This window comes from Amphiura filiformis, chromosome 1, assembly GCF_039555335.1.
Source record: "Amphiura filiformis chromosome 1, Afil_fr2py, whole genome shotgun sequence".
Classification (NCBI taxonomy): Eukaryota; Metazoa; Echinodermata; class Ophiuroidea; order Amphilepidida; family Amphiuridae; genus Amphiura; species Amphiura filiformis.
In genome coordinates, this window is record NC_092628.1 from 38,444,157 (window position 1) to 38,467,417 (window position 23,261).

A 23,261-nucleotide genomic window follows, 5' to 3' on the forward strand; every position below is an offset into this window, starting at 1 on the left:
GCATGGTTTTAGATATATTTTGTACCCAGCGAAAAATATCATAGAACAATAGAACTGAAGAGGTTTAGTGTTTCGTGTAAATATGTGACCATACACCACGAATGAGCCGTAAATGTCCTAAATTGTATTCTGAGTTACAGTGTAAAATGTGCATGAAGGATGTATTCATAGGTATCTCAAGTTAGTGTTATTATACATGTAGCTCATTTTGATAGCGCTAGTCAAACACCTTTTAAACCAATCAATCATCCTATTGTTGCTGCAATCCAAGGGTCGCAGTACAGTGCTGTTAGATCGTGACACGTACAAAGATAAGGTCAATGCTCTTTTGAATGATGGTAACACCTACTCTCGGTTAGATAAAGACCCAACACAACAATACAAAACTGAGTTGAAAGATATCCTGAAAGATCTGAAGGGTGAAGGTGCTATTGATCAATCGTTATATTATAAGCTGCTTTCTCCCACTGCTTGTGACAAACCCAAGTTGTATGGTCTGCCTAAAATCCATAAAAAGGATGCCCCGCTTAGACCTATTGTGTCTAGCATCGGTTTAGTGACCCATGACATTGCTCGATTTGTAGCGGACATTATTTCACCACTTGTCGGAAAGTCGGAACACCACGTTCAGAACACTCAAGATTTCGTTGATCTAGTCAATGACTTACATGTTGATGAGGATGAGTCTGGTTTCCTACGATGTTTCAGCCCTGTTTACCAGCATCCCGATTGATAGCGCTATAGTTGCCATCAAACGCGCACTCGAGGAGGACGACACATGGAAAAAGCGGACTTATTTGAATATTGATCAAGTTCTTCGACTGCTTGAATGCTGCCTCTCCACAACTTACTTCGTGTTCGACGATCAATTTTACAAGCAATGTCATGGCGCGGCAATGGGTTCAGCGTGCTCGCCCTTGGTTGCGAACCTGTTCATGGAACGTTTTGAGAAGGAAGCTTTAAAATCCGCTCCTTGCCCACCGAAAATTTGGCTTCGTTATGTCGACGATACTTTCGTGGTGTTAAAAGACATAGACACTGACATCAAATTCACCATCGAGCCTGAGAACAATAAACAACTTCCGTTCTTATACACTCTCATCACACGAAAGGAAGACGGTAACCTAAAGGTACAAGTATATCGCAAACCCACGCATATGGACCAATATTTGCACTTTGAAAGCCACCATCCACTTCAACACAAACTTAGTGTGGGCAAAACACTGTTCCACAGAGCGGATAATATCGTCACCGAGAAAGAGGATCGCGATCAGGAACTTTCGCATATAAAGGGTGCTCTTTCCAGATGTGGATACGAGAACTGGACTTTTTCTAAAGCCAATCAGAAAAAGAAACCTAAAACCAACAGCACTGCCACATCTGGTTCTGGCTTTAAAAGAAAGTCGCCCCTCACGCTTCTTCCGTGTGTGAAAGGAGTTTCAGAGAAACTTAAGCGCATTTTTGGCACTTATAACGGTCAGACCGCTTTAAACCGCTCAGTACTCTCCGTCAACAGCTTGTTGCTCCTGAGGACAAGTCCAAGATTGTAGGTCAATCAGGTATGGTGTACCGGATTCCGTGCTCGGACTGCAACAGTGTGTACATCGGGGAGATTGCACGGGCTCTGGGTGATCGGCTGAAAGAACACACGTCACAGAGCAAAGGTACGGTTAAGAGTTCTACTGTCGCAGAACATCTTAAGAACACGGGTCACAAATTGGACTGCCCCAATATCAGGATTGATTAAAAGGAAAGCAAGTTCCTAAATCGCAAGATAAAGGAATCCATAGCCATCAGACAGGAGAAACAAGTCAAGCTCAACAGAGACGGGGGCCGGGATCTTCCCAGAATTTACGACTGTCTTCTAGAAACACCAAAGTCATCTAAGTGTGAAGAAGACAGTCAGCCAGTCATTACTGCCTGAGGATGGTAACAGTCGGTTACCGAAAATATTAGCAGGTAAATATTTATTTATTTGCCTTTAAAATTTTCTTGGTTAATCCTATTGTTGTTTGCTTTGGCTAAATCAAGTGGGGGTTACAAAGTATTGTATTTTGTCTAGGTATGTATAACCAACAATGAACAATGAGAGGACATTCCTGAACCTCGTTGACTTGGGGATGATTTGAAATGACCGCCAATTATAACTGTTTGATATTTATTACCAGCAATGTGGGAAAAGAGACACATGTAGAATCGAAAAAGGTATACCATTTTGTTGAAGAAGCAAATTCCAATAAACCATAACCCCTTACCCCGCTTCTAGATTTCGTTTGAAATCAAATGATATACCATTTTAAAGCTTATGATATATCATTTTTAAACACGAAATAAAACAAAATTGACCAGGCGGAATTTACGGCTCATTCGTCGAGTACGGTCACATATGTGCTGCGATCAAGTAAAATCAGTCGGAACTCGGAAATATTGATTTTCAGATATAGCCAAACAAAGGAAATATTTCCTTTTGTTTTCTCTTGTTTTGGAAACTTTTTAATTGCTCATATCTTTGGAACTGGTTGTTCAGTTTCAATGGGGTTTACTTCAAAATCCAGATTTGTAAATGCTTTTTACTATCCTATAAGAAAATTTATATTTGCGAGTTCCGACTGATTTTGCTTAGTCTCGCGGGAGCATCTGTTCATTTTTCTTTATCAGCCGGTTTTTTTAACTTGCTGGTCACGGCTACCGCGTGACTTTTAAATAAGCGCAAACCTTCATTGACTTTCATAAGATAATGACGTTTCCTTGCAATCTCGCATTGCCATAAAGCACTTAGTAAATATTTGAGAGCAACTTGTATCTAAAACACGGCACTTGTCAAATAATGACAATATTATGTTTTATTCAAGAAGGCCATTTCCTCCATTTCTTAGTTACGCTTCTCATAATACTTCCTTACGTGATTTCCCATTGCATATGTCACCTTCTAAATTGTAAAGAACTACCTGACAAACTTATTGATTTATGCTTCGTAATTAATCGGCAGACATGAATTTATTTATTAAGAAATATTTTTATGTTGATATCAAAAAAAAAATATAATAATAATAAATAATAATAATAAAATGCATTTATAAAGCGCATAAAACTAAAAGATTACTATGCGCTGAACAACTTAATTACACTTAACTTACTTTTAAAAATGCATGAAAGAGCAATATATAAAACAGCAAACAAAATAAACGAGTGTCCAAGTGTCCAAGAAATTAACGTTTATTTTAGGGCCATAATCGATTAGTCTCCATCAAACAGGTCAGCAGGTTAGCAGGTCAAAGGAAGTTACAACTATATACTGCCCAAAACTATGCGTCAATATAACATGTTTTCTTCAATAAACCCCCCACATTAAATTAATCAAATGTAACATATCGGTCTAGGTGTCATATTTACTCATTTTATTTTAAATCTACGGTATTGTGTGAAACTACCATATCTAGTCACCTTCACCCATCTTCACACATACTCTCTGGGCCAAATTTAGCGTATTTTGGTATTCTCACCAATAAATGAATACCACCGTAGCATAATATCACATAGGCGGTTAGCTCAGTTGGTTAGAACGTCGTGCTAATAACGCCAATGTCATGGGTTCGAGCCCCATACTGGCCAGTAACGAACGGATTTTTTTTTTTTTTTTAAATTGTCACTTCTGTTTTTCTACTTATTTATGTATTGCAATGAATTTCTGAATGGAGTTACTAAAATGAATATAAGGATTAATTATATATTTTCGGCTGCAAACTTCATTATTTTAACTTCAAAGAAAAGTTTTAAGCAAGGAATAAATTTGAAAAAAAAAATCCCCGCGGCTCAAATTGTCGAACCAGGGAGAGCTTTTTATTCTACATTGAATCCAGACTATACGATCTAATTGACTTGCAACTTGAGATACATGTCACCCAAGCATTTGCACATTGCTTTACGCGTGACCTACATTCAGCCAGTAGTTTTACACGTTCACTTTTCTAGGTAACGGTATACTATCCTATGGAGACTTCGGAGAGTTCCTAAAAACACCAGATTAATTAACGTGTTCTGCTGACCATACTGATATGTAGTTACTGACAGTCCAATACACTAATACCAAGTTATGGTTATATGACTGACAAATGAAATAATATGTACGACGTATGTCCGAGTGACCAAGTCCAGAAGTTAGGCTTGTGTCGGCAGCGTAGTTTTCATGCCCCGGATGCTCGCGCAAAAATAAACCATCACAATCTCAGGGCAACTGTGATCAAAAATGGGATTAACCCAAGTAAAGTCACTAATCTGGATTAAAATCTAGAGTAGTCTGACATGAGATTTTTCTGGCCTTGGTGAGCATAAGTACGAGGGGGTATCCAAAAGTTTTTGACATCACCAAGAAGCGAAGGAGCTATATCGATGAAATTTTGTCAGTGTAATTACTGGTCCTTCTCTACATTATGGTCCAAAAAATGGTCTCATAAGTATGTTTACTTTTTTTACATGTGGCGCTAGATGGGCAGTAGGCGCATAACCTGTAAAATGGTGAAAATTGAGGCACGCAGCGTGATTAAGTTCCTGCATTTGAAGGGTTAGGCCTACAATGCTCAGAAAATCTATGATGAAATGAAAGCTATCCGCTACGGTGATGATTGCTCATCATATGGCACTGTTGCTTTTTGTAAAAGGAATTTCCAAACTGGCCACATGTCCCTCACAGATGAGCCAAGAAGTGGACGTCCATCACTTTCGGATGATGCGGCCACAGTGAAGAAATTCAAGAAAGTGGAGGATCTTATCATGAAAAGGTTATGCGCCTACTGCCCATAGCGCCACCTGTAAAGAAAGTAAACATACTTATGAGACCATTTTTGGACCATAATGTACATAAGGACTAGTAATTACACTGACAAAAATAGTTGGGTATGTTGATTATGATCATCAGGTGGTGGGTAAGTTGAATCCGGAGTCATAGCAAATACCGACATTTTAATGTAGTGACATTTTTCAAACTGTTAACTTTATTTAGATACGCCCTTTACATACGATGAGGTTTTTAATTCCACTAACATATATACCAGATTATGAATGACAAAAGAAACGAGCTCAGTCACAACTAGCGTCCATCATGACCAGTTGACTAGCACCAAATGTAGTTAGGCTTGTGTTGGTAGAGTAGTTTTTCCATGCCCGGGATTCTCGCCCAAAATGAACCATCATTTTTGTCAAGGAAATTGTAAAGCCAATCTCAGAGCAAACATATGCACCGTGACTCGTGAGCTTCAGCAGCAAACATTAATGGTTCGTATTTAAGATTTTAAACTATTCTTAGATTCACAAATCGAGGTAGACCAAAATAGAGTTCGTTTCAAATATATCTATCATTAAGCTAACTTAATTTGCGCAACATCCTTAGGCCTAGAGTATAATGAACGTATTTCTGAGGCTTTGAGTGTCTAATTTTAGACTCAGTGCTATAATAACGACCTAAATGAAGGTAGCGCCGTACTCGTGGAACTTGGGGCTGGCATTTTAGATGAAGATTTTGTTATCACATGGTATTTTCCTGATATTTTGTACTCAGCTCGATCAAAGTAAGACGACAAAATGTAATTCAAGTTCAGTGCCAGGAAAAAAAGGTTTTTAAGAATGCAAAAAAAGCGCCATAAGCTCCCACAAATTATCTCTCCCGTTCGAGTTTTAACATAGACCATCAAAATCCTGTCAACAGAACTCGTATTCAATATCGTCAATGCACCACGTTGATCAATACATGCTCTATACAGGAAATGTGAAAGGTAAAGTAAGTAAGGTAAGGTATGTAACCGTATGTTCACCCCGCAAACATGCCCAACCGATTCAAAGAAGAACTTTGACATGTTGTTTCCTTTCACGATATGAAGAGAATTAAATTGACGATTGCCTGGAGAGGACTGTCACATTATAGTTGTAGCATAGAAACAAGTTTGGCAACAAAAATGAACCTTCCTTGTGGGCTTCTATGCTTCCCAGGGTCTACTTTAACTTATTTAATCTAACGTTGTAAGCTGTTGTACTGTGTCATGTGACAGATGATATTAATATCCAGGTATGTGTGGTACATATACTATCACATCGGTGTATTTATGTCATATAATTTGTTTCATGCACACTGATATTCCTTGTTATTTGCAATGTGTGTATTTTATACAAACCTTAAACACTATTATAGTTTTTTTGTATATACTTACATGATAAGCCACTGAACCAATAATGTTTGGCAGGATATTACAGAACAAATGGGAACTAGCTCTGTTTTCCAAAAATACATTGCATCCCGTAAAAGATTCCGTTACGGAATGTACGGTCTCCATCAGATCAGGTCAGTGACTCAGCTGTGCACTTGAACAATAAACAACAGACACGAAAACTTTACAACTACATATCTAATAATTTCTTTGATACTCTCTTTTACGAATTGTGGCTGAAATTTCAATTCGTCAAAATCTAGACAAGCCCAGTTTTAGTATTGCCGCTGTGTTATATTATTCCTATGCATGGTCTGAATAAAGATTTACTATATATCAGGCAATATACCAAATTTGTTAAGGGGTGCTACACCCCTGTGGTAAATTTGTGACTATTTTGCATTTTTCTCCAAAAATAATAAGACACTGGTAACAAAAGTTATGTATATTATTGGGGCAAGGAATTCAATTACTACACTGAAATTTCAGTGACTCAAGACAAGCGGTTCAGTATATATGATAGAAAATGAGGTACATCGTAGCGGTACCTTATTTCTTATCATAAATATCGAACCGATTGTCTTGGGTCACTGAAATTCCAGTGTAGTAATTGAATTCCTTGCCCGTATAATATACATAAATTTTGTTACCAGTGTGTTATTAGTTTTGAGAAAATGCAAAAAATAGACACAAATTTATCGAGGGTGTAGTACCCCTTAAATCTTTCACATGGAAAAAAAATAGTGTCGCAATTTATATGACTCAGGAGTGCAATGTAGATCTAGAATGTCAAGGCGATGAATTTATAATGTATGTATGGATTACTTCGGGCGTACAAGGGACTTCAAAATCAAGAGACATTTAATACAGTAAAGTACTTAGAGTAATGATAGAATTGTTATTATATTTCCAGACTGGATCATGTCTACATAATTCAATGCCAGACAATTAATCTCAGCCAAGTTCAGGGCAACATGAGATACGAAGAATCTGTAAGACATGGTCAAACCCGGGGTCAAACAAAGACCAGTAATGATATCTTATTAATCAAACTCAAGATCATGTCTACCCAAGTATATTAGAATAAGTACCAGACGACAAAACAGGCTAGGTTCAAGGCAACATGATAATATGATGACAGCCTTTAAGACATTACATCATGAATTAATTTTGCTTCCAGGAAGCTGGAAAGTAAAGTTGAAGTTATAGTCTAGTCGCTAGCAACGAGCGATTGGTAATTGATCAATGAACTAAATATCTCTTTTTAAAACCCAATGAACAAACATTGCTCATTGGTCGAACCCTAGTATTCGAGAGCGACTTGTGTATAAATTTAGCTTATAGATTTGTCTATACATTGAACTATGCACACGATACTTTCAGATTCAGATCGATGTGGATCTGTGATCAGTGATCTTCTTTGTCCATGGTGGGTTTATACGATATCGCTTGGTGAATAATTACATCTCACATGGGCACTGGCGTACCGTGGTTTTAGTAAGGAAGGGCACAGCACGCGGCACGGCATGGCCTGCAAAATTCCCTGTGTAAATCGAATGCAACTTTTAGTGACTATCACTCACTTGTGGACCGCTCTCTTCCGAAGGGCATTAAAGTTAAACCACTTGACGGATATTTCTTGTACTTGCTGTCAATCAAGAATAATGTATGGGTTGGGGGATTTCAAGTGGGTGATTATTGATTGGCAAGTGTCATATTTGGGCATAAGTGCAGTTCACAATTCAATGTGGCGGATGGGTTAAACTTTATCGATTGATTTCGCTGGAGTAATTTCCTGTTAACCAGGTTTAAGTACTGCAAAGGTCGAATCATACTTGCTCTGCAGCATAACTGCACTATGGGCTGAAAATTATGAGGAACAAAACGTAGGGTTTTAGGTTTGGGTTATATAGGGTTAGGGTAGGTATACTGTTAAGATTATCATTCAAGTTATGGTTAGAGTGACTTATAATGCGATAAAAGGTATGGTTAGAGTGTGGGTTGGGACACATATCGCTCTCTAAAGATCCATGGGATGGATTAAAATCGAGATTAAGACTAGTGCCAAAAACAAGGATTAGAGATAATATACATGCTACGTACGTTCACAACATCGCTTGCTCATCGCTTGCATTTGATGTGGATTATGAAACCAAACTGGGGTGGATTTAAAGGCTTTGTATGGATAGTCCATATGATTGAATTTCTTGGGTAAGCTATCATAGATCTATAAATTATTACTTGTTGGAACAAGCACGCTCCTTGCATATTATATAGGCACAAACTAAATTATGGCATAGCCATATTACTTACCGGATACCTATTTTTAAACGCGCCGCGAGCGGAGTAAGTTATAAATTAGAAAAAGAAAATATCACTGAACTTTCTCTTTATATTTCTAATTTACTAAATAATATTCTGTACTTAATTTCCAAGTCATGTTTGTTATTCTTTAAATATGAAATTTAATTATGAATCATATTTTTAGATTTCGTGGTTAGATTTGCAAATTAAAGAAAACATATTTTTATTATGTCGGTTATATTTTCCAAGAATCATTTAAACTCCCGTGAACGGGTATTTCATTTTAAGTCTCCGCAATATTTTGCAGTAATCACGGTAATGGAATTCAGAGTAGTGCCGAAGGATTTACAATCTTAGAGGAGGATGGTTCAAGCAACAGCCGCATCTCATATTTAGCTCCATCAAAATTTTTCTTATTCATCCGCTGATATTTTAGGGTTAAGATATGTCTTGTTTTGATTTTTAAGTAAACGTGGGTAAAGTGACTTTCAAGTACTGGTATAAACCTCCATAAGCGTTGTTGATGCCAAGGAAATCAAATTACATGAAAAACTATATTACATTATTAACAGTGGTGTAGGGGCAAGAGGTAGGAACTTCCCTCCCCATGATAGGTCTTGTCCTCTTTAGGCCCTTTTTTGTACTTTTAGCTACTACACTTTTCATCAACGTTTCCCCCTTGAAAATTGCCTTACCCCATGCCCCCCCCCCCCCCCCGCCCTCTTCCCTCCCCTCTGAAGTGGTCCTGGCTAATGTCACGCCACTTCTCTGTAGGTTTTTGAACGTTCTTTTGTACGTTTCAAAATCTCTTCTGTTTTGTTTCAGAAGCAAGAATGGTTATTGAATGTACTTCCGTATAATATATTGCTGAACTACTCAGATATACCAAGACCAGGTACATACTATACAGAAGGCAGACAACAAAAAAGAAAAACAAAACGCTTTAACCGGTATATGATTGAAATGTTTCCAAAACATGGATGATATCAATATTGCACTTCGTGTGGGCCCTATACATGTATTTTTCCTGCTGATTCGAAAAGGCGTTACGTCTTGACACTTTGTGTCAAATTTAAGTCCCGATATTCCGTTCAGTTAAAACATACATCAGGTACAACAAGAAACGGGAAAGCCCCATATCACTTATATGTATTCTCCATGCAATTCACGACCTCACTACTAGCTCACAGCTCACCTAGCAATAAACGACTTCAAGAGAACGTGACTCTGTATCTATGCATCAATGAACTAAAATCATTAATTATTTAACAATGACGTCAGAAACTTAACTAAGTGAACACGCTCAGTTTTAACAATTAAAATACATGTTTTTTCTCTTAACAAGTTCTGCAAACTTGATTAGCCAATATTTAGATTATGTGAATTAAAACAAGCAATTGCTTGTTTTAATGAGATTTATGCGATCAAGATCAATATACCTTCTTTTAAAAGTCATGTTACTTGCATTTATAAGGATACTGTATCTTGTTTAATTGATCATTATGAGTTTAGACTTCACATTGTAACTTACGCAAAAGACATTTTTCTCAACCCAAAGTCAATATGAAGAAAAAAATTAAGCATTACAATATTGCACCATTAAAAAGCTTGGGTTTCTTTTTAGAAAATGAGCTATGCGATATGCGATTTTTTTACAGTCAAGGCACAATGCTTATGTCCTTTTAGATATTTAAAAACAGAAACAAAGTAAAATACATATACACAATGAATGCTTTTGTTTGTATCCTTCACAATCATGGCGAAATATGTAGAAAAAACAACCAAACTGCAGAAAAAGACACAAAATAACAACAACAACAATTGAACATATGGAGGAGGAGAATTTTACTGCCAACGCGTAGCGTTAAGCGCTAATTGGAGTTCATATCGAGGGCTTAGAGCCAGAAGCAGCTATGTCCATTTGTTTTCTCAATTACATATTACTCATTTCGGCAACAAATGTACGGTTAATTATGCCCTCCATAATAAATGCAAGTGACTTTGGGGTATATGCATGGACACTTGAACAGTTAGACGCAAGTGACCATGCATATACCCCAAAGTCACTTACATTGTCTTATGGAGGGCAGAATTAACCGTCCATTTGGTACCGAAATGAGTAACATGTAATTGAGAAAACAAATGGACATAGCTGCTTCTGGCTCTAAGCCCTCGATATAGTGATGCGCGCGGGTGTCTGAAAACAGACTTTCTTTCTCTCTTTTTTGGCCTTATTTTCTTCTATATTCTTCTATATATAAAATCTCTGTAAGTGCATCGTTTCCGCTGTTTTCTGTGTGTAAAACAACACGAGCATTATAAAAAAAGTAACAAAAGTTAGAATATCGCTAGCAGGCGAGTGACCTTCCTTGTCTCGTACAAGACAGTGACGTTTCCTTGCCATGCTTACTATCTCGACTTTACTTGCCTAAAGCATTGAAAAGCACTTAGTAAGATATTTGAGTACATCTTAAAACACTGACAATGTCAAATAACAGCATTATACATAGTACATGTTTTAATCAAAAAGGTTATTATGCCATTTCTTACCAGAGCCGCAACATTCCATCACGCCAACAATCAACATATTTTTACCTTTTGTTGCCGCTTGTCAAAGACTTCATTACGTGCTTTTCCGTTGCATATGTCACGTTCGAAATTTCAAAGAACTGATTGACCAGCTTCTGCATAAGTAATCTTCATGCATGAATATATTCATTAAAATACATTTTCATGTTGAGATCAAAAGTGACCAAAAAATTCACAATCAGATGTTCTTTTAATTTATGGAGATGATTGAGCCCGTCTTCAGCAGGTCGGTGGTTAAGGAAGTTTATAACTCCGCGCTACGCTCTGCGTTAAGGGGGTACTACACCCCTGGCCAATTTTGAGGCTATTTTTGCATTTTTTTCAAAAATTATAGCGCATTGGTGACAAGTAAGATATGTATATTATAGGGGCAAGGACTACAACTACTGCACTGACAATTCAGCAACTCAAGGCAAGTAGTTATCGATTTATTGATCAAATATTGGTTTTCCCTCGTTTTTGACTGTAACTCCACAACTGTTGTTGGTGTTGAAATAAAATTACCAGTGCAGTGGTTGTAGTCCTTGCCCCTATAATATACATCTCTTACTTGTTACCAACGGGCTGTAATTTTTGAGAAAAATGCAAAAATGAGCACAAAATTGGGCAGGGGTGTAGTACCCCCTTAATACAGCATTTTTCCTTGAATAAATTCCACGCAAATAAATCAATCAAAAATTATTATTTGACATGTTTGATGTTGGTCTTTATTTCAAATTACTCATTTTAGCAGCAGTGGGAGGAACTGTCATAACTATTCTATTCATCTTCACCCATTATATATTTTCGTATTTTTTCCGTTTGTATCATCTTCTCTGTTTTCTCGGCAGGAGGATTCGTCTATATCAAAGTGCTTTTTGTTGTTGTTTGTTTGTTGTTTTGTGTTGTATTTTCAATTTGATTATTATTTTGAATGAATACCATTGGAGGTATTCGATGTAATTATGGGTTATTCATCTTTAGTTTTGCTGTTTTGATATTTTGTTGTAATATGTGGGTGTGTATGTGTGTATGGATGTATCAATTTATTTTGTATGAGCACTCATGAATGAAATTTTCTCCTGTGGATCAAATAAAGTATTACTTGACTTGATTTGTGGTATGGCCGGTTAATTCAATTGGTTACTTATTTATTCATCTTTTTCATTTTGTGTTGTATTTTCTGTTTGTTTATCTATTTGAGTGAATTTCAGTTGGTTAATGTCATGCCTTGGTGTTTTTAAGCCATGACGGGCTGGGTGCCAAGTTTTATTTTTATGGGAGTCTCCACAAACCGTCAAGGCTTAAAAAAAACACATACAAGCTGCAAGCCTTACAGTGCTGGGGCAGTCGACTTCCATAGCAAAGACTTGCAACTAATGGAGTTATACCCTTCAATCTTGCTATCATCATGCCCTGATAAAAAAAAGTAAATGCACAAATAATTGGAAAAAAGACAATGTGTGCTTTATATGAACAAAATGAGTCATTTATGATTATCATTATCCTTTTAGATTTCATTGCAACAAACTCAGTTGGTTAGAGCGTCGTGCTAATAACGCCAATGTCATGAGCCAGATGAGAAATAAACATTTTGTGTATTTTTATTTTTCATTATATCGCGCGGCATGAAATGCCGCACTGACATAGTTAAGCAGGCGAATTTGCTGCTTCTTCTTCTGATTCTTTCGTCAAATCATCTTTTAAAATGCTAATAGTGCCAGACGCTTGCATCAACCTAGACCTAACTCGGTCCCAAGAAGCACTGACCCAAGCTCCTGCTAACTTTTGTACACAGTTAGGGGTCATAGGGGTTATTGGAGGTCATTGTGTGAGAAAAATTTAAATGCTACTAGTTCCAGGCGCTTGGTCTAGGGAACACGCGCTATTAATAGCGTATGGTAGCGCCGAGAGTTATATTAGATATTATTATGATAATACCATTCTGTGCGATCAACAAATCGATTACAAATCAATGAAAGATAATAGAACAGCACGACAGTTCAGGGTGGTACGTCTTTGAATAGTTTTCATGATATTAATGTGATTTTTGCGCTTAACAAAACAAATGGGAAACAGATATCAATAATAGGTAAACAAGACAATGAAACTTGAGTGGCCTCTCAACATGCTCTTTTCTGATATCACCTCATTCAAAATCAGTGAGCAATCTGACTAGTGAAATCTAGTGGTTTTCAATATACAATCAGTGCAGATATATTGGCACATCGCAGTCACACCGACAAAATGAAGTTCGCAATATTAGTGTGTTTCAATTCAATGCTTTATTATTTGTGGTTCACAAAATACCATCCATTACACCGAAGAGACGGGATAGTGTTAGTAAGTTTGTGAAAGAGGCAGTGGAATGCGATTCACCCGATACAAACAAACTTTCATTTTTTCAAACCTTTCCATTGGAGATGGACGCAAAATTGTTAATTTTTGTGCAACACCTAACGGATGCAAAGCGGCCTGGAATATCATTTCTAAAGATCATCTGTATGTTCTGAACATAGATTACAACGAGGTTCTGGATTCAAAACATCGCTCACATGGTATCATGTCCATAATGGCCACTAGTGGAAAACTAGTATTACCAAACTCATCAGAGACTCAAACTGGGACACATTCAGAGACAGAAGAACCGCCAATAGAATGTGTATTCTCCACAAAGCCAGACAGGGCCTCCTGGCCTTGCCGGTGGAACACCTACTTAAACCTAGCCTTCGTCAATCTCGGCACTCTCATCCAGACTCCTATCATATCATCACCTGTGCCAAGGACTGCTACAAATACTCATACTTTCCCAAAACGGTAATAGACTGGAATCACCTACCCCATTCAATTATTCAAATACAAGACTCAACCAGCTTCAAAGCAGCTGTGCAAGCACACCTAAAGCAAGACTAACACAGAGCAGCAAGCATCTTTTCATGCGCACACCAATTCCTGTTCGTATTATTCCACTTGGAGCGTTGTACAGTATTTACACAGATACAGATACAGATACAGATACAGATAATTTTAGTACCATCGCACACAGTTTGTCCTGAATGTCATGGTAACATTGTCGTAAGAAACCGCCCATCATTTCCTGTTGTCTAAATTTTATACGGATGTAGGACCATACGTTGGGGCACTCTAAAATGGTCAGTGTGATAATGAAGCTTGCATAATGAAATAAACACAAAATGGCGAGACCTTCTTCTACGATCCAGATGAAAACAATCGGCATTTTTTTTCACGTAACCTCAACAACGGTGTTTTCAACAAACTATCACTTATAACATAGTGTTTAGTGGGGTATCCTTCCAGTCAAGAGCGGAAGTCTACAACGCGCAATATGCTGACATAATAAGGTCTTGCGTACAGAGAACAACTGCTTAGCAGCACATTGTACTACTGGCCATCTCAATAATATGAGAGTACAAGAGGTTTGAAACCAAATGTAAAGAAGCATGCACTTTCATAACAGATCAACCAAATAAGTAGATTAAGCATGTTTGTAATGTGGGCGGTTGTAAGGAAGGTTACCTCACTGTAGATGGCAACGAAAAACTGAAAAGACCAATGTGCGCTGCTCCTCATGTAGCTTCATGTAACCGAAAAAGGGTATGCCACAGACTGGCCTGTTGTCCGAACACACCAGTGTATGGAAACAAACAAACAAACAAACAAACATTGCATGCATCACGCACATCTTAAAAAGACAAGCAACCAACATGAAAATCAAGGAACCACAGAATGTGGAAGTCACAGCGATAAACAACACGAAGCTGTAGGTGGTGAGTGCAGTAGTAAATAACAGCTTACCTACTGCAGACGTCCAAGTGGGCTACCTAGTTGAGATTCGGGAGAAGACACATCTTCTGTATATAGTTGGCTGTAAGAAAAACAGTAACGTCGCAAAATATTATATACCACAGCTGGAATTTTGGCACTCATTCGCCCTTGTGGTATAGACTTGGTCTATCTGTGTGAACTTCAGGGAGAATTGTGAATTAGACTCGCTGGTTTTACTGGGTGGGACGATCAAGCTAGTCGAATACATAATTGGACCGTGTTCTTTTCATCATCGTCCCCTTGAATCACTGAAGAATGAAAAGGTCATTCATAAACCAGGTAATTGAGATGAGCGGTAAATTAGCGGTATTCGATGCTATTGTTATAAAATCAATAACATGGTTTATAAAAAAACCTAATCCAGTTACGATCAATGTAATCGGTGACCAAAGTAACTGACCACTTGAGCAAAGCATTTGAAATTGGCCACCACAAATTGCTTTTTCAATGCACGATCGATCGCAGGGTCAAGCTTCTTCCGTCCAGGTCTATGAATTTCATCGGGTAGCTAAGGGAGCTAGGCTTGTTTCGTCCAGGGTCCAGGCAGCTGTATCGGGTCTAAAACGCAACTGTCCCTTACACATGGGAGTCAGCCACTCAGGTGTTTCTGTTCTTGTTGAGAACATTCTGCAAGCCTCCACAAGACGCATCTTATTTCCAACGTCTGCGCTATCTTGGCTATGACCGATCATGTGACCTCCACCCATACCTAAAAATCAGGTAGGGCCTATGTAATGGAAGTGCCGGGGCAAAGCTTTTAGTAGATAATGTGGACTTTGCGACATTTCAAGTGTATAAACGCCCATGAAATTTGTGGTAACCGTGCTTTGAAACGAAAACTGCATGGTACGAGAGCACAATCTCATATTTCTTGCTACCAGTTTGTGATTCGTTGTTGAAGTGTCATGTCTTTCTGCTAATTTCAACCAAATACGGTTAAATGCCGACTGCAATCCGCACAAGAAAAAGTCCTCGCTTTATCTGACGTTTGGTTTTCTACTCTGGTTTTCTACGGTATGCAAGGCTATTGTGGCCGGATTTATGGGATTTCGGACGAAGATACAAGAGTGGTATAAACCTGAAAAGGAGAGAAGAAAACCCAGCTTGCTCGCGTCTCTTGAAGCTCATTTTTCAATATCCAAGAACATATGCGGGAGGCGGCAAATGAGGGCAAACCTCATTTGAGGAACTGCACACTGTACTCACTAACAACGGAGGGCTGGTAATGGCTATGTACGGTAAGTTATTTTGGCAATCCCTGGATGTTAACAAACCAGCTGGTTGTAGCATGGACCGTAAGATACTACTGAAGCTTATGGGTACAGCTGGGAGATAAGCTATAGATCCGTCAAAGGGATTTCTCACCAGAACGTGTTTGAACATCGCAGGCTTTAGTCAACCCCTTTTTGTCATTGAGTTAATAAACAACAACGACGCTGATGGTTTCACCCGAGGGTTTCACCGAGGTATGTAAAGATCAAGAAAATTTGAAAACATTGAAAGTATTTACGACTATGGACCCAATTTGAGAAGATTTTGAAACTATTAAAATAAGGAGAGGCCGGTGATTATGCGATGTGCAGTTTTCAAAATTTCGTTTCCACTGAAATTCTTGAATAATTTCAATTAGTTTAAAAGTGTCATGTTTTGTTAACAACGATTGGTGACTTTTTGACCAAAAACAAAGAAGAAAAACTATAAGAAAGACCATAAAACAAAAACAATGAAACAAAATCCGGCCTTCAAAGAGGAAGCGGCGGGGACGTCAAACATTTTGTTCTTTTACTTGGCCTTATTTATAATGATATTATAGATTGCATTATATATATAGTTGTATTTTTTTATTTATATTTTGTTAACATTACAGGCAAGCTACAAATTCGATGACCTGCAGATACCCGTTCCTGATGATATAGCCCCATAATTATTACTTGCAATGCATGGGTGCGATAATGAAGAATACAAAGATCTACCACCTGCCATATACACGTTCAGTGCAGAGGCTCTCGCTGTCTTTGCCTCACAGCACGACGAATATATCCAGCGTAAAGATGACATCCCAGATGATGATCAAAGACGTGAAATTCTATCTAAAGCAATTGGGCAACTTGCCCGTATGTGTGGGGTGTTACATGCAATGGAACGAGCCTTTGGAGTTGCTGATGACAACGAAGACTTGGACGTCAATACTTGGGAATTTGATATAGACGAATCCTCCTGCCGAAAAGCAGTACTAATTGTGGATTACCTTGTTGTACAAAAATTCTGTCTGATGCCCCCTGAGATAAAATTCATATTCAAGGATTTCGGTAAAAATCAAGAAGACGCTCGGGCTCGAAAGCACAAAAGGGCTCAAGTGTAAAATAACTCCAAGTGCAACTGTTCAAGCAAGATTGTTGATAGCACCAAAGAAAAATGGAAAGGGGGAGAACACAACTTCAAATGTCACGCAGTTCCTTGCGAAGCTATCCGATGTTGGGTTTGGTCACATGGAGATGGAGAAGAATAGGAAAACTAATATGTTCTGTAAAAGAAAGTGGTAAGATTTGGAGGATAAGCAGCTAAGTATAATAAAGAAATTGAAAGTAGATGAAGACAAGTATAAATTGTTCTTTGCTTAAAAAGGACAGCATGATGCAGTCATGTCTACAGTAGAATTCATCTCGACCTTTGCAGGACTTAACCCCATTAAAAGCTATTAAACCAAGATAACACTCATTGAAACAGCTCAACTGATTAAATCGGATCTTCTCTGGTTGTGCACAAGTGACTGTTTTCATGTGCGATATCGCAATAAAGCTGGTATTCATAGCTTCAGTTGGGTAACCGATTATAAAGGAAACGAAAGGAAACAATGTTATGTGTGGCTTTGTTCACGAAATCAGACAATGGCGTGCTTTTTGTAAACCAGCATTCTTGAAAATGAGCAACATAATGATTTTTGACTTAACACGGTTTGGAAATAATTTCTTCATATTTTTGGTGTTATCTGTCGTTTACATGTCCTTCCTAAAACACAAAAGTACGACCCTCTCCAAACACCTAAATTAGCTAAAAATTTAGGACATGTTACAAAACTATATTGTCTAGAATTTTAGAAGAGTACTTTTAATATTGGCCGGTTATTTTTCACACAGCGACGTTAACTAGGCAATGTACTATTACCTATAACATTAACTAAAACACCAAAGTACGAATATTTCCAAACATCTAAATTAGCTAAAAATTTAGGACATGTTAAAAACTATATTTTCTAGAACTTTAGAAGAGTACTTTTAATATTGGCCGGTTATTTTTCACACAGCGACGTTAACTAGTCATATCCCCATACTGTTAACGTAGGGCTATTTGTAAAGGTCACGCGTCAATGGGAGAGAGCACTGTGTATTGTGTATAGGAAAACGGACAGTAACTGCAGTATGGGGAGAATAATATAGACATATTATACAGGTGCATCAAAATAAAGTATACAATTTAAAAAATGCCAATAGATTGTAAAGTATAGGGTGCGCAGCTATAAGTTTCCCCCTACAGGCTAACATTTTTAAGTGCAGTTTTAAAATCTTATCACATCCTTTCATCATTTTCCTTGGGGAAAAGGGGGAAGTTTTGCTCTAACGAAGGCTCTTTTATAGGGCATGGTACACTAATTGCATCAATGAGCTATCACATGACCGGTTAGCTCAATTGGTTAATGGTTAGAGCATCGTGCTAATAACGCGAATGTCGTGGGTTCGAACCCCATACTGGCCAGATGGTAAATTAATATTTTGTGTATTTTTATTTTTTCTTGTCTTTTTCTGTTTGTTTATTATGTTTCAATGTTAACAGGTAAAAACCTTTTAAGTGCAGTTTTAAAATCTGATTTAATCCTTTCATCATTTTCCTTGGGAAAAGGGGGAAGGTTTGATCTAACGAAGGTTCTTTTATAGGTCATGGTACACTAATTGCATCAATTAGCTATCACATGGCCGGTTAGCTCAGTTGGTTAGAGCGTCGTGCTAATAACGCGAATGTCGTGGGTTCGAGCCCCATACTGGCCAGATGGTTAATTAACATTTTGTGTATTTTTATTTTTCATTTCTTCTTGTCTTTTTCTGTTTGTTTATATGTTTCAATGAATTCTAACGGAGGACGTTAATAACGCCTATTACCACATCATTTCCATATACTATCGAGGATTAATAAATAAATTTCGGATTTATATAGCGCCTTTTTCCATCTAGATCTTGAAGGATTCAAAGCGCTGTAATTTCGCTGCCATGGTGAATCATCACAATCAGATCGCATCATCTAGGCCAGTTGCAGCCGAACCTTAGGCGCATACCTATCCGCACTTAGATTGTAACATCCACCAATTATATGTGCAGCTCCCCAAATTCCATTGGGTGAAGGAAGTTTTTGATAACCAAACAACATTACTAATCACCGATTTTTTGAAAGCAGGAGGAAACCGGAGATCCCGGAGAAAACCTGCGAGAGCGAGCATGGAATCGGGATAAAGCAAGTGCACATGAGTCCTGAACGTGATGAAACTTTGAATTCTGTTTTATTTTCTCTTTTGCTGACAAAAGACAAAATGCTGACTTTCTGTTTAAATTGTGACCCTTCATGTACATTTTGTTAACAGGTTAACCTTTTTAAGTGCAGTTTTAAAATCTGATTACATCCTTTCATCATTTTCTTGGGAAAAGGGGGGAGTTTTGATCTAACGAAGGTTCTTTTATAGGGCATGGTACACTAATTGCATAAATTAAGCTATCACATGGCCGGTTAGCTCAGTTGGTTAGAGCGTCGTGCTAATAACGCGAATGTCGTGGGTTCGAGCCCCATACTGGCCAGTTGGTAAACTAACATTTTGTGTACTTTTTATTTTTCATTTCTTCTTGTCTTTTTCTGTTTGTTTATATGTGTCAATGAATTCCAGGCGTTATTAACGCTTTAAATATTACCACATCATTTCCATATAACGCTCATTAGCGTGAAATGTATCAATAAGGTCTTTAGCACGTCATTTAAAAAAACTTGTTCAAAACTGAAAATGTTCTTGGTTTGAAGCTATTTTAAAACATAAAAATATAAATACACAAATGTTTGAAGAAAAAAGACAGTGTGTATTTCATATTATGCACAAAGGAGTTATTATTATGTAATTGTTCTTACGTGACAAATAGGGGAAAAAATAAGTAATAGTCTCCCCGACGGGGAATTGAACCCCGGTCTCCCGCGTGACAGGCGGGGATACTCACCACTATACTATCGAGGATTGACGTGATTAAACTTTCCTACAAAACTAGTGATATAACTATATAGTATTGTAATAGACAAGTTAATCTTTTTAGCTCCTTTGATTTTTTTTGTATTTTCTCTTTTGCTAACAAAAGACAAAATGCTGACTTTCTGTTTAAATTGTGACCCTTCATGTACATTTTGTTAACAGGTTAACCTTTTTAAGTGCAGTTTTAAAATCTGATTACATCCTTTCATAATTTTTCTTCGGAAAAGGGGGAAGTTTTAAACGAAGGTTCTTTTATTAATTTTATAGGGCATGGTACACTAATTGCATAAATTAAGCTATCACATGGCCGGTTAGCTCAGAGGAAGGTGCGGGATTGGCTCTTAGCAGAATTAGCGCTATTTTGCTAAAACTGCTATTAGCACGAAATTAGTGTATAGAGTCTATGAAAAATAGCGCTATTAGCACTATCCAAAAAAGCGTTAATTCTGCTAAGAGCCACTCAAGAATTAGCATTAATTAGCGTATTATTAGCGTCATATGCAATTGTGCTAAATTTGAAAATAATCTAACTATAGGGAAAGTGCGCTATTAGCGCTAATAGCGCTAATAGCAATTAATAGCATGTCATATGCAATTGTGGTAAATTTAAAAAGATTCTAAGTCTAGGAAAGTGCGCTATTAGCACTAATAGCGCTATTAGCGCTAATAGCGATTAATAGCACGACATATGCAATTGTGCTAAATGTGAAAATATTCTAGCTCTAGGGAAAGCGCGCTAATAGCGAGTAATAGCACGTCATATGCAATTGTGCTAAATTTAAACAGATTCTAAGTCTAGGGAAAGCGCGCTATTAGCGCTAATAGCTAATAGCGCTAATAACGAGTAATAGCACGTCATATACAATTGTGCTAAATTTAAAAACATTCTAAGTCTAGGGAAAACGTACTATTAGCGCTAATAGCGAGTAATAGCACGTCATATGCAATTGTGCTCAATTTGAAAAGATTCTAACTCTAAGGAAAGCGTGTTATTAGCGAGTAATAGCACGTCATATGCAATTGTGCTAAATTTAAAAGATTTTAAGTCTAGGAAAAGCGGGCTATTAGCGCTAATAGCGATTAATAGCACGTCATATGCAATTGTGCTAAATTTGAAAATATTCTAACTCTAGGGAAAACGTGCTATTAGCGCTATTAGCGCTAATAGCGAGTAATAGCACGTCATATGCAATTGTGCTAAATTTAAACAGATTCTAAGTCTAGGGAAAGCGCGCTAATAGAGATTAATAGCACGTCATATGCAACTGTGCTCAATTTGAAAAGATTCTAACCCTAAGGAAAGCGTGCTATTAGCGCTAATAGCGAGTAATAGCACGTCATATGCACTTGTGCTAAATTTAAAAATATTCTAACTCTAGGGAAAACGTGCTATTATCGCTAATAGCGAGTAATAGCACGTCATATGCAATTGTGCTAAATTTAAACAGATTCTAAGTCTAGAGAAAGCGCGCTATTAGCGCTAATAGCGATTAATAGCACGTCATATGCAATTGTGCTCAATTTGAAAAGATTTTAACTCTAAGGAAAGCGTGTTATTAGCGAGTAATAGCACGTCATATGCAATTGTGCTAAATTTAAAAGATTTTAAGTCTAGGGAAAGCGCGCTAATAGCGATTAATAGCACGTCATATGCAATTATGCTAAATTTGAAAATATTCTAACTCTAGGGAAAGCGTGCTATTAGCGCTAATAGCGCTATTAGCGCTAATAGCGAGTAATAGCACGTCATATGCAATTGTGCTAAATTTAAAAGATTCTAAGTCTAGGGAAAGCGCGCTATTTGCGCTAATAGCGATTAATAGCACGTCATATGCAACTTTCTGTTTAAATTGTGACCCTTCATGTACATATTGTTAACAGGTTAACCTTTTTAAGTGCAGTTTTAAAAACTGATTACATCCTTTCATCATTTTCTTGGGAAAAGGGGTGGGGTTTTGATCTAACGAAGGTTCTTTAATAGGGCATGGTACACTAATTGAATAAATTAAGCTATCACATGGCCGATTAGCTCAGTTGGTTAGAGCGTCGTGCTAATAACGCGAATGTCGTGGGTTCGAGCCCCATACTGGCCAGATGGTAAATTAAGATTTTGTGTATTTTTATTTTTCATTTTTCTTGTATTTTTCTGTTTGTTTATATGTTTCAATGAATTCCAACGGAGGACGTTATTAACGCCTATTACCACATCATTTCCATATACTATCATTACCATATACTATATGTGGCCAGATGGTTAATTAACATTTTGTGTATTTTATTTTTCATTTCTTCTTGTCTTTTTCTGTTTGTTTATATGTTTCAATGAATTCCAACGGAGGACGTTATTAACGCCTATTACCACATCATTTCCATATACTATCGAGGATTAATAAATAAATTTCGGATTTATATAGCGCCTTTTTCCATCTAGATCTTGAAGGATTCAAAGCGCTGTAATTTCGCTGCCATGGTGAATCATCACAATCAGATCGCATCATCTAGGCCAGTTGCAGCCGAACCTTAGGCGCATACCTATCCGCACTTAGATTGTAACATCCACCAATTATATGTGCAGCTCCCCAAATTCCATTGGGTGAAGGAAGTTTTGATAACCAAACAACATTACTAATCACCGATTTTTTGAAAGCAGGAGGAAACCGGAGATCCCGGAGAAAACCTGCGAGAGCGAGCATGGAATCGGGATAAAGCAAGTGCACATGAGTCCTGAACGTGATGAAACTTTGAATTCTGTTTTATTTTCTCTTTTGCTGACAAAAGACAAAATGCTGACTTTCTGTTTAAATTGTGACCCTTCATGTACATTTTGTTAACAGGTTAACCTTTTTAAGTGCAGTTTTAAAATCTGATTACATCCTTTCATCATTTTCTTGGGAAAAGGGGGGGGAAGTTTTGATCTAACGAAGGTTCTTTTATAGGGCATGGTACACTAATTGCATAAATTAAGCTATCATATGGCCGGTTAGCTCAGTTGGTTAGAGCGTCGTGCTAATAACGCGAATGTCGTGGGTTCGAGCCCCATACTGGCCAGTTGGTAAACTAACATTTTG

General features: G+C 37.5%; 1 protein-coding gene and 6 non-coding genes across 7 annotated transcripts; 6 read left to right on the forward strand and 1 right to left on the reverse strand.

Annotated features, from left to right (window-relative positions):
* The first annotated feature begins 896 nt into the window (after positions 1-896).
* LOC140158919 (uncharacterized) lies at positions 897-1,550 on the forward strand. Its single transcript, XM_072182194.1, has one exon. The coding sequence runs from the start codon at positions 897-899 to the stop codon at positions 1,548-1,550; it is 654 nt and encodes a 217-aa protein (XP_072038295.1).
* Positions 1,551-18,587: 17,037 nt separating this feature from the next.
* On the forward strand, positions 18,588-18,668 carry Trnai-aau (transfer RNA isoleucine (anticodon AAU)). Its single transcript has one exon. It is a non-coding gene; the product is annotated as a tRNA-Ile (tRNA).
* Positions 18,669-18,884: 216 nt separating this feature from the next.
* Trnai-aau (transfer RNA isoleucine (anticodon AAU)) lies at positions 18,885-18,958 on the forward strand. Its single transcript has one exon. It is a non-coding gene; the product is annotated as a tRNA-Ile (tRNA).
* A 724-nt stretch (positions 18,959-19,682) lies between these two features.
* On the forward strand, positions 19,683-19,756 carry Trnai-aau (transfer RNA isoleucine (anticodon AAU)). The gene has a single exon. It is a non-coding gene; the product is annotated as a tRNA-Ile (tRNA).
* Positions 19,757-20,109: 353 nt separating this feature from the next.
* Trnad-guc (transfer RNA aspartic acid (anticodon GUC)) lies at positions 20,110-20,181 on the reverse strand. The gene has a single exon. It is a non-coding gene; the product is annotated as a tRNA-Asp (tRNA).
* A 2,031-nt stretch (positions 20,182-22,212) lies between these two features.
* Positions 22,213-22,286, forward strand: Trnai-aau (transfer RNA isoleucine (anticodon AAU)). Its single transcript has one exon. It is a non-coding gene; the product is annotated as a tRNA-Ile (tRNA).
* Positions 22,287-23,167: 881 nt separating this feature from the next.
* Trnai-aau (transfer RNA isoleucine (anticodon AAU)) lies at positions 23,168-23,241 on the forward strand. The gene has a single exon. It is a non-coding gene; the product is annotated as a tRNA-Ile (tRNA).
* The last annotated feature ends 20 nt before the right edge of the window (positions 23,242-23,261 follow it).

Bases quoted from the DNA above. Each gene is read 5' to 3' on its own strand.
- LOC140158919 (XM_072182194.1), top strand. From the start codon at position 897: ATGGGTTCAGCGTGCTCGCCCTTGGTTGCGAACCTGTTCATGGAACGT.